General features: G+C 51.0%; 3 protein-coding genes across 6 annotated transcripts in view; 2 read left to right on the plus strand and 1 right to left on the minus strand.

Moving 5' to 3' along the window:
• The first annotated feature begins 29 nt into the window (after positions 1-29).
• cldn2 (claudin 2) lies at positions 30-2,080 on the plus strand. Its single transcript, XM_084683901.1, has one exon. It carries the CDS (start codon positions 425-427, stop codon positions 1,259-1,261), a length of 837 nt encoding a protein of 278 aa, XP_084540027.1. The 5' UTR covers positions 30-424; the 3' UTR covers positions 1,262-2,080.
• Positions 2,081-3,210: 1,130 nt separating this feature from the next.
• Positions 3,211-7,013, minus strand: rbm41 (RNA binding motif protein 41). Of its 2 annotated transcripts, XM_084684121.1 has the most exons (7): positions 6,897-7,013; positions 6,367-6,483; positions 5,750-5,951; positions 4,892-5,090; positions 4,135-4,622; positions 3,883-4,030; positions 3,211-3,496 (listed from the first exon to the last, which is right to left on the minus strand). In XM_084684121.1, the coding sequence occupies exons 1-7, from the start codon at positions 6,902-6,904 to the stop codon at positions 3,345-3,347; spliced, it is 1,314 nt and encodes a 437-aa protein (XP_084540247.1). In that variant the 5' UTR covers positions 6,905-7,013; the 3' UTR covers positions 3,211-3,344. The 2 variants fall into 2 exon arrangements, with proteins under 2 accessions (XP_084540247.1, XP_084540248.1); XM_084684122.1 differs by lacking the exon at positions 6,897-7,013 and having other exon boundaries at positions 6,367-6,847.
• A 508-nt stretch (positions 7,014-7,521) lies between these two features.
• klf8 (Kruppel like factor 8) overlaps positions 7,522-12,510 on the plus strand; it is a 26,340-nt gene continuing 21,351 nt past the window's right edge. For 2 of the 3 annotated variants that reach the window (XM_084684123.1, XM_084684125.1), the window contains exon 1: positions 7,522-7,967. In XM_084684123.1, coding sequence (XP_084540249.1) covers positions 7,941-7,967 — 27 coding nt within the window. In that variant the 5' untranslated portion in view covers positions 7,522-7,940. The remainder of the gene's footprint in view (positions 7,968-12,510) is intronic. The other variant, XM_084684124.1, reaches the window with a different exon arrangement.

Raw genomic sequence — 12,510 nt, forward strand, 5'->3', positions numbered from 1 at the left:
GTGCACATGGAGGGGTGAAGGACCTGGGGCGATCGAGAGAGAGGAGAGCGGACACACACACACACACACACACGGACGGACGGACTTGGAAACGAGAACATCCCGCCGAGAAAGTTAGAAAGGGCGAGCGAGAGAGGAGTAAACCAGTGGGAAGAAGAGAGAGAGGAGGAACATTAAAAAAGGAGAGAGAGAGAGAGAAGAAAAGAAAATTGAGAGAATTTAGAGAGAAAACAAGACGTAAAAGAGGATTACACCGGAGCGTTTGACCGAGGAGAACAAACAGGGCCAGCGATCGGTGTGTGTGTGCGAGTGAGAGGACCACACAGCCGCACAAGCTGGGCTCGCACGCCCTCACGTCAACAGGGAGAGAAAAGCCAAGCCACCTTCGTGAAGAAAAAACCGCCTCGACCTTCCGACCTCCATCATGGCGTCCTTGGCCCTGGAGCTCATGGGCTTCTTCCTGGGTCTACTGGGCATGCTCGGGACGCTGGTTGCCACGGTGCTGCCTTACTGGCGGACGTCGGCGCACATCGGCTCCAACATTGTCACGGCCGTGGGCAACATGAAGGGCCTGTGGATGGAGTGCGTGTACCAGAGCACCGGAACCTTCCAGTGCGAGACCTACAACTCCATGCTGGCGCTGCCCTCTGACCTGCAGGCGTCGCGCGCCCTCATGGTCATGTCCGTGGTCCTCTCCATCCTCGCCGTCGCCACGACGACCCTGGGGATGCAGTGCACCGTGTGCCTGGAGGGTTCCGGCGCCAAGACCCGCGTGGCGGGGGCCGGGGGCGTGCTGTTCCTCGCAGCGGGCTTCCTGGCGCTCATCCCCGTGTCGTGGACGACCCACGAGGTGGTGCAGACCTTCTACCAGCCCGGCCTGCCCGCCAGCATGAAGTTTGAGCTGGGGGAGAGCTTGTACATCGGCCTGGCGTCCGCTCTGCTCTCGATGCTGGGCGGGGGGCTGCTCTGCGTGTCCTTCTGCGAGGAGCGGGAGGTGGGCCTGGGGGCGAGGAGACACGGGGGGGGCTACCCCTACCCCGCCGCCACGGCCCTGGGACCCTCGGCCCACGCCCGCACCAGCTCCCAGACCTACCGCAACCCCACCCTCCAGATGGGGGCGAAGGCCGGGGGCGTGAAGGAGGTGATGCTGGCTCGGAGCCACACCAGCTCCAGTAACCGCTCAGGCGGCCACGCCCAGGACGGCAAGATGAACCCCAGGCAGAACCCAGCCACCGGCTACGATGTCACGGGCTACGTCTGACGTCATCGTCCCCCCCGCCCCGCCCCGCCCCGCCCTCACACCCCCTCGCCCTTTTGAACACGATATCGCCACACCTGTCTGGTCCTGTTTTGGTGGACTTGATCACTGTGAGGTTCGAGAGGCTACAATCGAGGGGCAGATATGTGTGTGGGCGTTTGTTTTTTTTTTACCGCAGGAAGTTAACGGGTTCAGGAATGAGGCCTCTCGTTCTGGGTCAGGGGGTGTAACTTTACCTGAGTGCTGAAGTGGTGTTCATATAGTTGGTTGTGAAAACCTATTTCATGTTTATTTCTGTGCCCTTTAGAAGCTTACGACCCACATCCACACACATACCCACACACACACACACATACCCACACACACACACATACCCACACACACACACATACCCACACACACACACATACCCACACACACATTCTCCAGTGACCTTGCAGTGATGGTCAGATCTGCAGTGGAATACTAACAAGAGTGAGTTAGTCACCCAAGGTCAGAGGTCAAACTCCATGACTGTTATATCTCTCTATCTCTTAATGACCGCATGCTGAATGTTCATAAAACACTTAATAATGCATTTATTTTTGTTATTTCCTCATGTATTTTTAGTCAAAAGTATCCAATGATTTTTGAGTCACGTTAATTAACAGTAAATCACAGATTATTTTGTACTTTTCTGCTTGCCTGAATGAGATTTTCCTTCTACTACCTTATACGCTTTTCCTTATACGCTGTGCAATAGGAGTGTCAAAATGACCGTCCGAGTGATTTGCTGAAATATAAACCCACCCCCGCCTTTTGAATTAAAAACTATGAACTGTCGTCCATGCGTGTGTTTTAGAAGGTGAAAGAAAGCAGTTTTCATGAGCGGCCTACAGTCCAAACCCAGAGGCAGGAGGTTCACAGCAGCAAAGATGAGACAAGAGAGGCCAGCACAAACGTCCTTAAACAATCATCTCTCCTATCATCTAATCGATGCAAAGTTTCGGTTGGGGCAGCCCAGTGACAGGGGGCAGGATTAGGGGACGGGGAGGGATGGGGGGGGTGGTGAACTGTACTGACACACTAGGTCATGGTCATCCTACAGAGATGGCAAACACAAGCGCTAGCTCACCCGACCTGACAAAACCAACGACAACTTCCATCCCTCCTTGTTCATCAGTCCCGCATACAGCCAATAACCTCTCTCACCAATATGGAGATAAAAATATACATCACTGAGAAAAGGACAGAGTGACACATTGGAGCGCATGAGTCCGACCAGACTGTTCACGTGACACGTCCAGGCTGCTGTGCTGTTGCAGGCCTTGAAGGCAGATCCCAGTCTCTCCTCGGTCACCTCAGATGAACTGGGCTGCGATCTCTAGCTGAAGGGATTGTGTCTCTCTGGTTGCGGTGGGAAGCGGGGGAACAGTAGGTGTTGTGGCTTTCTGGCTCCTGGAATGCCACTGAGGGGGGGGGGGGGGGGGGGCTGTCAAAAACAAACCTTCTGAACCCTGACTGGGATAGAAAGTTTAGACTTTCTCTCATACACACACCCACACTCTCCCTCTCATAAACACACAGACGAACGTCTCGTAAACAAACATCTAGAACTGATTAGCTAGCCTGAAGCGTCGACAAACTTTGTGCCTGAAGATGCCCCCTGTTGTTGACCGCGCTCCGTGACACTGTAAAGCCAATCGTCCAATGTTTATTTAAATGTAGAGAGCAGAGAAGCTCCTCTTCATGAACTTATCATGGAACATTTCCATGTATGAATTTACATTTTAAAACAGAGACACAGGCAGAGATAACATAGGACAAAACTGGTTTAGCACCCTCTAGTTTTCACGGGTGGAATGCCACTCAAACTTAAACCAGACAAAACACAACTTGTCTCACTTATGACAAAACTTGTGTCGCTTCTGAGTCAATTGACATGAACTAAGAAGATAAAGCAACCAGGTGAATACACAACAGGTTATTTATTCAGCTGTATAACAATACATATACAAAGCGGTATGTTTTATTGGGCGATGACAGAGGACTGGCCAGGCCTGAGTGTTGGTCTGTTGGGTCAGGACTGAGGTTGTGTTTCTGGAGGTCAACCTTCCCTCCGTTCTTCCTCCTTCTCCTCCTCTCCCCTCCTCTCTTTCTCCTCACCGCTCCGCTGCCGGCCAAACTCGATCACCAGGGGTTTCCCTAGCAACCGGTACCCGTTCACCAGCTGGAGGGCAACCTGAGCCGTTTCCGTGTCTGGATGCCATGGAAACGTAGCATGGAGGTGGATACACACATACACACAGAGAAAAACACACCTGTGTCACTTTGCAGTATTTGTATGGAAGGTAAAACTTCAAACTGTTTCTGATTGTAAGTTGAAAGGGAACTTGGGTGTGTGTGCATGTGTGTGTGTGTGTGTGTGTGTGTGTGTGTGTGTGTGTGTGTGTGTGTGTGTGCGTGTGTGTGTGTGTGTGCATGGGGAAAGTTCTTCTCTCTGAGATAGAGAGACAAAAGGAGAGGGAGAGAGAATGTGTGTGTGTGTGGACGAGATAGACAAAAGAAAACAATAAAGTGTGTGTGTGTGAGAGAGACAGACAAAGAGAAGTGTGTGTGTGTGTGTGTGTGTGTGCGTGAGTTACCGGAGAGTGTTATAAAGGCCTGTCCCTTCAGTCGACCGGTCAGGAGGCGGTAGAGGACCGGAGGCCCGCCCTCCCTCTGGAACCTGGAGAACAGCGCCACCAGCTGGGCCACTGAGGCTTGACCAGCCAGGTTCCTCACACACAGCACCTGCAGAGCGACCGCAAACACCAAAACAATGACGTTGTCTTCATGCACTCGTTTTTACCAAGGCAATAAAAATGACTCGCTCAGATCAATCATTAGATTTATACCTTGGACGGTTCTCCTGGCTGATAGTTGTGGAACCGTGGAATGTTCCGGATCCCTTCCTCCGATTCTCGGTTTTCCAGAATCTCCTCATCGGAAAGCTGTTGAATCTCCCCTCTCACCGTCAGTCGTCCGCTTGACCCCGCCTCCACTGTTCCACACAGACTGCCGATTGGCTGGCTTATGTTTATCCTCTTTGGAGCAGACAACCGTCCAGGTCGGTTCTGGAGTTGTGATTGGCCAACGGTGTCCTTGCTTAACCCTGATTCGTCAGCGGCTTTGTCACTTTGTCCCGACGGCTCCGGCTGACAGTCTGTCCAGCCTTGGGATTGGTCCTCATGTGTCAGTGAGCTCTGTGAGTGGTTGGTGTGAGGTGGAGGAGGGTCCTGTGAGGGAGACGTGCGTTTCCTGCCGTCAGAGAGGACGTTCCTGTAGAGAGAGTCCAGAGTGTCGGATGATGTCGCCCCCTGCTGGTCATCTGCTGCATCTTCCTCTGAGACGGGAACAACATCTTAATTAGCGCTGAAGAAACGCTAATGGTCATGGGTACTTAAAACGTTAATGCAAAGAACCTTCTAGCATCTAGGCAGCTGAAAAGCCACATAATCAATATTAAACATGACATAACACAAGTTGAATTAAACAATTGAGATAAAAGCATCCTCTAGATCTAGATAAAAGTCTAAACGTTAGGTTGTTTGAAATCAAAAGGACGTCACGAGCCAGGCTAATCCAAGATGGACCAATCGCATCTCCCCCCACCTTGGTGATAGAGCGCCGTGAGGAAACCTAGGCGATCGTTGCCATGGAACAGCGCCCGCTCGATCTCCATCTCCCGCCTGGACAGCGGCCGGCTGGCAGAGAAGCGCTGGGGACGAGCCAGAAGCTCCACCCTGGCATCCATCTTGTCCCTGATCACCTGCAGGCGTTGCTGCATCGCCCCTGGGGCTGGCAGCACACCCTGGACCACACAAGACACTATCACTAACACACACACACACCCTGGACCACACAAGACACTATCACTAACACACACACACCCTGGACCACACAAGACACTATCACTAACACACACACACACACACACACACACACACACACACACACACACACCCTGGACCACACAATACACTAACACTAACACACACGCACACACACACACACCCTGGACCACACAAGACGCTAACACTAACACACACACACACACACTCTGTGCAGCAAAAGACATATCACTAACACACACACACACACCCTGTACAGCAAAGACATATTACTAACACACACACGCACACACCCTGTACAGCACAGACATATTACTAACACACACACACACACACACACACACCCTGTACAGCACAGACATATTACTAACACACACACACACCCTGTACAGCATAGACATATTACTAACACACACACACACACACCCTGTACAGCACAGACATATTACTAACACACACACACACACACACCCTGTACGGCACATATGTCATCAATACTAACACACCCTTGACAACACAAGTAACAAACACTAACACAACAAAGCTTTTGAGATGATTATAATTGAGATCCTAACCAGAGTGTGTGTGTGTGTGTGTGTGTGTGGGGCTCGTGGCTCACTTTGTCAGCCTCATGGAGAGCCTCTCTCTTGAGCCACAGCTCGATCTCAGTATCCGTGAGCCCCAGCTCTCGCAGGCTGGTCTGCTCCCTCTCCCCGGCCTGCAGGGCCTGGAACTGGGACAGGCTCCGAACTCCAGCGGCCTGCTCCCCAAAGGGCTTGTACAAGGCCGCAGGGGCAAAACACTTTCTCTTGGCAATGCACCTGTGTGTGTGTGTGTGTACATATATATTACTACCATTGTTATCATTCGTTTACAGTTTCTTTGGCAATATTTTAAAATGTGTTTCATTACACTAAAGCGTTTTCTGAACGGAACTGAAATGGAGAACAAGAGATAAAGAGAGACAGAGAGAGAGAGAGAGCTAGACGTTTTTACTTCCCACCGTTAATCAGTTAGAAGACCATTACTGAATTGAAATGAGTGTTTGAAGCCAGTTCGTAGTTACACTGCCAAAAGCACTGCAGTGTTGCGAACAAAAAAATAAGATGGCTGATGCGTTTTCACTGTACCTATCACAACTCCAGCTGTTATCAAACAAATTATCAATCAATCAATCAATCAATCAGTCAATCAATCAATGTTTTCTTCATTCAGCAGAATGACTCAGTGGCTCACCGGTCGATGTTAGCGTCCGTGTCAAGCTGTTGGACCAGGAGTCCGTGTAGCCGCCTCTGGCCCTCCGTCTCCTGGTCCTCCAGCAAGGGCCCGTCCTCGCACGCATGGCGGGTCACTCTGACCGACCGACACACACACACCAGGGTTAGCAGCACATCCATGTAATACATTAACCGTATTTATTTTGTACATGTTTTTGAAGTGACGCTCGATCGCGTCTCCTTCGGATGTAACATTGGCCAACGTGTTATAGGAGGCCAAATACCTTAACTACTTGGTCAGCAACCTGCTATATGGTCCACTCTTACCTATAATATGAAAGTTAGCTACACCCACATTATCCCGGGCCATTTAGATAGCTAACGAACCAGCGAACTTCAACGGTACTGGTATGTCCAGGCCCTGCGGCATCAATATGTATTTGTCGTAATACTATTAAATAGTACCGTAAAATAAACGCTTTACATCAATACAAATAAGGTCATGTCAGAGTAATATAGAATTGTTTACTGGTTCGAGGGAGTGTTTACCGTCGCATGCTTCTGTTGTTCTTCCTGGGTTTGCCGCGTGGTACTCTGGGAAATGTAGGGAAATCATACAAACGCGAGAAACCACACAGCGTTGTAGATATACATCCTAATGTAGTTAGAAAAACATAACATAAATATATTTTCTTTTGATTTGACAACATGGTAGATCGTTAAAACATCATCTTCCTCATCATGTTGTACACACACACACGATAAAGCTATACAGCATGAATAATTTTCACACTGAGTGTAGAGTTCAGCCCAGCATGTTCTATTTAAGTATGATACAGCTAATTTCATAACAAAAACGAAATATTTCTTTAAGAAAAATGATTTCATCTGTGCCACACCCAAAACGCCATCATGATAGTGGGCGTGGCCTCGAAGCCATCTGTCACACCCACACCATCGCAATTAACATAATATCTGATATCTCATATTGCCTCGCTCAAATGTGAATTCTCAATAAAGACGTCCAGACTGTGTTGCAATAATAAAACACCCTCTCTTGTCCTCTAACCCTGTATCCTCAATTAGCCCAGAACTTTACGTCATTAGGTTAGGGGACATGGGTGTGTGTCTGTTTGTTCCGGGCAGCTACAGTAAATGCAGCCAGGATCATGTCGGCAAAATGCAAGCGAATTTACAGTGTACTGTTTGGGGGGATAGTTTGGTGTTTCTGCCGGGCCAAACTGCGCTACAGCGGGCTGCATAGCTTCTGATTGACAGAGTTGAGGGTGGGGACGCAGGGTGGGGTCACGAGCTGTTGGGAGAGGCGGAGGAGAAACGAAGAGAGCGAGCCCAACCCTGTACACGGCAACAACACACCGACCGACTCGGGGGAAGGAAAAGAGAACCGTCGAAATTTGGGGATATGATCTGAAAGAATACCGGGAGAGGCGAACGAGACTTACTCGCAGTAACTGAATCGAAAGGTGGACTGGCAGCAAGATTACTAATATTCAAATAGCTCGCGTACACCCTTCCCCGGTCGACCCCCCCTCTACTCCACCCCTTCACCGTTGAACCCGCTTAGCTACCGAGATGCACACGGAGCCTCGTAACAAGAAAGTAAGTGGCGACCTTATTGCCGTTATCCTGTCCGTTGAACTACTGCAGGCTGACAGTGGCGAAGCAGACCCTATCATTGTCAGTTTAACATGTGCCAATTTTAAAAGAAGGGCATGGCTGTCTAGTTAAAAAGACAAGTCTTCGGTGAGGACAAGGTTTTTCAGGGTGCAACTAGCTAGCTAACTGAGACTCACATAGCAAGACAGCTAGTGATGACTGCCAGAGATAACTCTGGTTTTCTAGCTAGCTTGTGGGCTATTGCCTCGGTTCGATTCTCTGCTCTCTATTTCTAAGGCTTGATCGTCACACGATATACTGCCAACAGCACAAGTGACTTTTAGGTAGAATCGTCCCTGTCACTGTCCACATCTCTCTCTCTCTCTCTCTCTCTCTCTCTCTCTCTCTCTCTCTCTCTCTCTCTCTCTCTCTCTCTCTCTCTCTCTCTCTCTCATCGGCTTTCTCTCTGCGCAAGCTTGGGGTACAGGCTCTTTTCGAGCGCTTTGACTGTGGTCTGTGCGAGGCAGGAAGGAAACGCAGAAACTGCATCTCTAGCAGGACACCATCTTAGTTTTTAAAGGGACAGCGGCACTCTCTCTCATCCCAACCATGGGAACAAGCCAGGTGTACTGCCGCGAGCGACGTTGTAGTTTGCATTCAGCCGGTGTATCGACCACTACGATAACAACCGTGCATCATTACAGATGTGTTGACCGGCCGCCTCAGAGTCAGCCTCTCGGTCAGCTATGGGAACCTGTGTGGACCAATCATTTATGATGATTGTCTGCCTTGGTTCGATGCATTGGCTCATTCAGTGAGCCTGCTGCTGCCCTTTAAGATAATCTGATTGGTTAATGGCTTTCATAACCTTTGATCCCTCATTTTTTTAATGAAGTCGCTCTAATTTCTGTTACTTTAACTGTAACGCTGTTAGTATCCGTTTAGTACAACAACAGTTGTTTGAGTTTGTCAGGAAGTGATGAGTGAGTTGTAGATTAAGGAGCATCGCAACAATTACAGAGTCCACCAAATACACTCCTTATTCTGTGCGTGTGTGTTTCTTACTGTGTGTGTGTGTGTGTGTGTTGGATTAGTTCAGCTCTTGAGGTGTATCCTAATCTATAAGCTTGGTCGGTGACACATTCCTGTTCTGTGCTGTAGCACCGACAGCCAGGCCCGAATGTTGTTGGTGAGCAGGGTGGAGGGAGAGGCACTCCTACCAGCTGTGTGTGTGTGTGTGTGTGTGTGTGTGTGTGCCCGTCTATGCTTAGTCCAGGGTGTGCCAGGCAGGAGGCAATGATTAACAGCAGTGGACAAACTTGACTCAAACTGGTTGACTGCAGCGTTCGTTGTCTGTGTGCTCGCGTGTGTACTTGTGTGTGTGTGTACTTGTGTGTGTGTGTCCAGTGCGGTGTCAGAAGGACATGACTGGATTAGGGGACGAGGTACACTGTTTCCTCCGCACCGTGTTTTCCCCCCTTGACAAACATGATACGGTCAGAAACACACCTAGTTCTGGACCAAGCAGTGCTTCCCTGCTCCCATGTACTGCTGTGGTGTTTATTGTGTGTGTGTGTGTGTGTGTGTGGAGGTACCTGTTTAAAAGCTGGAGAGGTGACACACACACACAAACACGACCAGGACATGTGGCTCTAGCCAGGGGTGTTGCATGGTGAAGGTATTAGTTGGAGTTTGACTCGTGGGTTGGGGGTGTCTAGTGTGTCAAAGCTTTTTCCAGTGAGGGAGATCACTGGGCCGGGCCTGCCATGAACAGACTCTGGGCTATTTTTAGGTCAAGGGCTCCATTTTTAATGGCTGGGCTGGGCCAAGCTAGGCTGGGCTAAACTAGTCTGGGTGTGGGGCTAGGCTGGACTAGGCTGGGCTAGGCAGGGTGGGGCTGTTCTAGACCGGGCTGTACCTGGCTGGACAAGGCTGAGATAGGTTAGATCAGGGCTTGATCGGTGAGTGAAAGGAAGATGGGATTTGCAGGGCTGGGTTTGGCCTGGCCAGATTGTTCTGTGCTAGGGTGTGTCAAGTTGGGCTGGGCTGGACAGGACAGGACAGGGCAGAACCTCAGTTGTTGACATACTTAGAATCCCTTTCATCACCACCCTGCCCTCCTTACACCACCATGCCCTCCCCCCCTACACCACCCTGCCCTCCCCCCCTACACCACCCTGCCCTCCCCCCTTACACCACCATGCCCTCCTTACACCACCATGCCCTCCCCCCCTACACCACCATGCCCTCCCCCCCTACACCACCCTGCCTTCCTTACACCACCATGCCCTCCCCCCCTACACCACCCTGCCCTCCTTACACCACCCTGCCCTCCCCCCCTACACCACCCCAAGGCCGGCCAGGGAACGAGGAGCAGGCAGGCTGGCCCGGCCGTTGTCTGCCTGGTTACCCTCCCAACAGCCGTCCCGCTGCTGTCAGTGTCAGGAAGAGCCGGCTCATGTGTAAACCTGGACCAGTGCTGTTGGCTTCACAGGAACCAGGGAGAGGGAGAGGGAGAGGGAGAGAAGGAGAGGTAGAGAGAGAGAGGTAGAGAGAGAGAGAGAGGTAGAGAGAGAGAGAGAGGTAGAGAGAGAGAGAGAGAGGTAGAGAGAGAGAGAGGTAGAGAGAGGTAGAGAGAGGTAGAGAGAGAGAGAGAGGTAGAGAGAGAGAGAGGTAGAGAGAGAGAGGTAGAGAGAGAGAGAGGTAGAGAGAGGTAGAGAGAGGTGGAGAGGTAGAGAGAGGTAGAGAGAGAGAAGTAGAGAGAGGTAGAGAGAGGTAGAGAGAGAGAAGTAGAGAGAGGTAGAGAGAGACTGAGAGGGATAGGCACAGAGGGGGGGTGAGTAAAAAGGCTGTCTGTACTTGACAGCCATCCAGTGTTTGACCAAGCTGTGTGTCGTGGAATGTACACTGGTCTAAGTTGCATCATGTTTTGTGGGAGCGTAGCGTAGCTATCTGGTTCTGCAAGAAACGATTTTACATAGACATACAGTCATGGGTGAGTGTTCACCAGAAGCTTTTGTCCATAATGTATTGTTATGCTGCTAACTTGCGTGTGTGCAACTGTGCTATTCTTGTGGGGATTTTCCCTTAACCTGAACTTGAACCTAACCCTTGCTCTTCAAGAACTATAGAACTCCTGACTTTAACACCAACTGCATTTAGGACACAAATTCTGACTCTAAATCCTTTCAAACCCTCGAGAAAGAACATTTGAACTTGTGAAAATCCCCACAAGTTCAAATTTTACTGGTCCCCATGAGAATAGCTGAAATGGTCACACACACAAACACACACACAAACACACACACACACAAACACTGACAGTGTCATGCAGACAGAGGGAGGTTCTCCTGTGAGCCTCGTATAGATTGGGCCTTTTTTTTTATAGGAGAGGAGATGAGAGGGTGGGTGGGTGGGGGGGAAGGAAAGGCATGGAGAGGAGAGGACAAGGAGAGGGGGGAGGAGAGGAGAGGAGAGGGGGGAGGAGAGGAGAGGAGAGGGGGAGGAGAGGACAAAGAGAGGAGGGAGGAGAGGAGAGGGGAGGAGAGGGGGAGGAGAGGACAAAGAGAGGAGGGAGGAGAGGGGGAGGAGAGGGGGCGGAGAGGGGGAGGAGAGAGGAGAGGAGAGGGGGAGAAGAGGCGAGGAAAGGAGAGGGGGAGGAGAGGAGAAGGGAAGGAGAGGAGAGGTGGGGGGAGAGGAGAGGGGGGTAGAGAGGAGAGGATAAGGAGAGGGGGGAGGACAGGAGATGGAGAGGGGGGAGGAGAAGAGAGGGGAAGGAGAGGGGGAGGGAGAGGAGAGGAGAAGGAGAGGTGCAGAGGAGAGGAGGCTGACAGGTGAGTCCTGAGCGACATACTTCTCCTGTTTTGAGGAGAGGAGACTTGTTAGTGTGTGTTCCCTCTCTAACTGGGGCCTCAGGCCTCAGTCTGTCTGTCTGTCTGCCGGTCTGCCTGCCTGCCTGCCTGCCTGTCTGCCTGTCTGAGGTGTGAGACAGATACATGATGTCTCTATGTTTCTAACTGGTCTAGTGGTAATAGTGGTTGCTTGAAAGAGATCAGTGACCACACACACACACACGCACACACACACACGGTGATATTATCAGTCTGCAGAAGGTTTACTTAGTGGGAGCCGCTGGCCGGAGAAGCCTGAGGAATGTAGCCATGATGGTGTGTTCTGGGTGGGACAGGGGGTGAGGGTAGGGGTGATGGAGGCAGTGAGAGAGAGAAGCTAGAGAGAGAGAGAGAGAGGGGGGGGGGGGGGGGGCAGGGAGCTGTGGATGGGGGGGGGCAGGGCTGAGATCTGTGCAGAGGAAGGGTGGGATGAAGGGGTTGGTGGGTGTGCAGGGGTCGAGGGGGGGGGGGCTGTGGGAGCTTCTAGGAATGAAGTAGGGTGTGTGTGTGTGTGTTCATTAGCAGAGGGCCTATAGTGATTTGTGTTTGTAACTGGAATGCGTATGTCTCTGTGTATGTGCAGTCCACAGGGTGGGGTTGTGTGTGTGTGTGTGTGTGTTTGGATATTGTCCACGTCTCCCCAGATTAGACCTGAT

This window comes from Hypomesus nipponensis, chromosome 20, assembly GCF_054491055.1.
Source record: "Hypomesus nipponensis isolate SF chromosome 20, ASM5449105v1, whole genome shotgun sequence".
NCBI lineage: Eukaryota > Metazoa > Chordata > Actinopteri > Osmeriformes > Osmeridae > Hypomesus > Hypomesus nipponensis.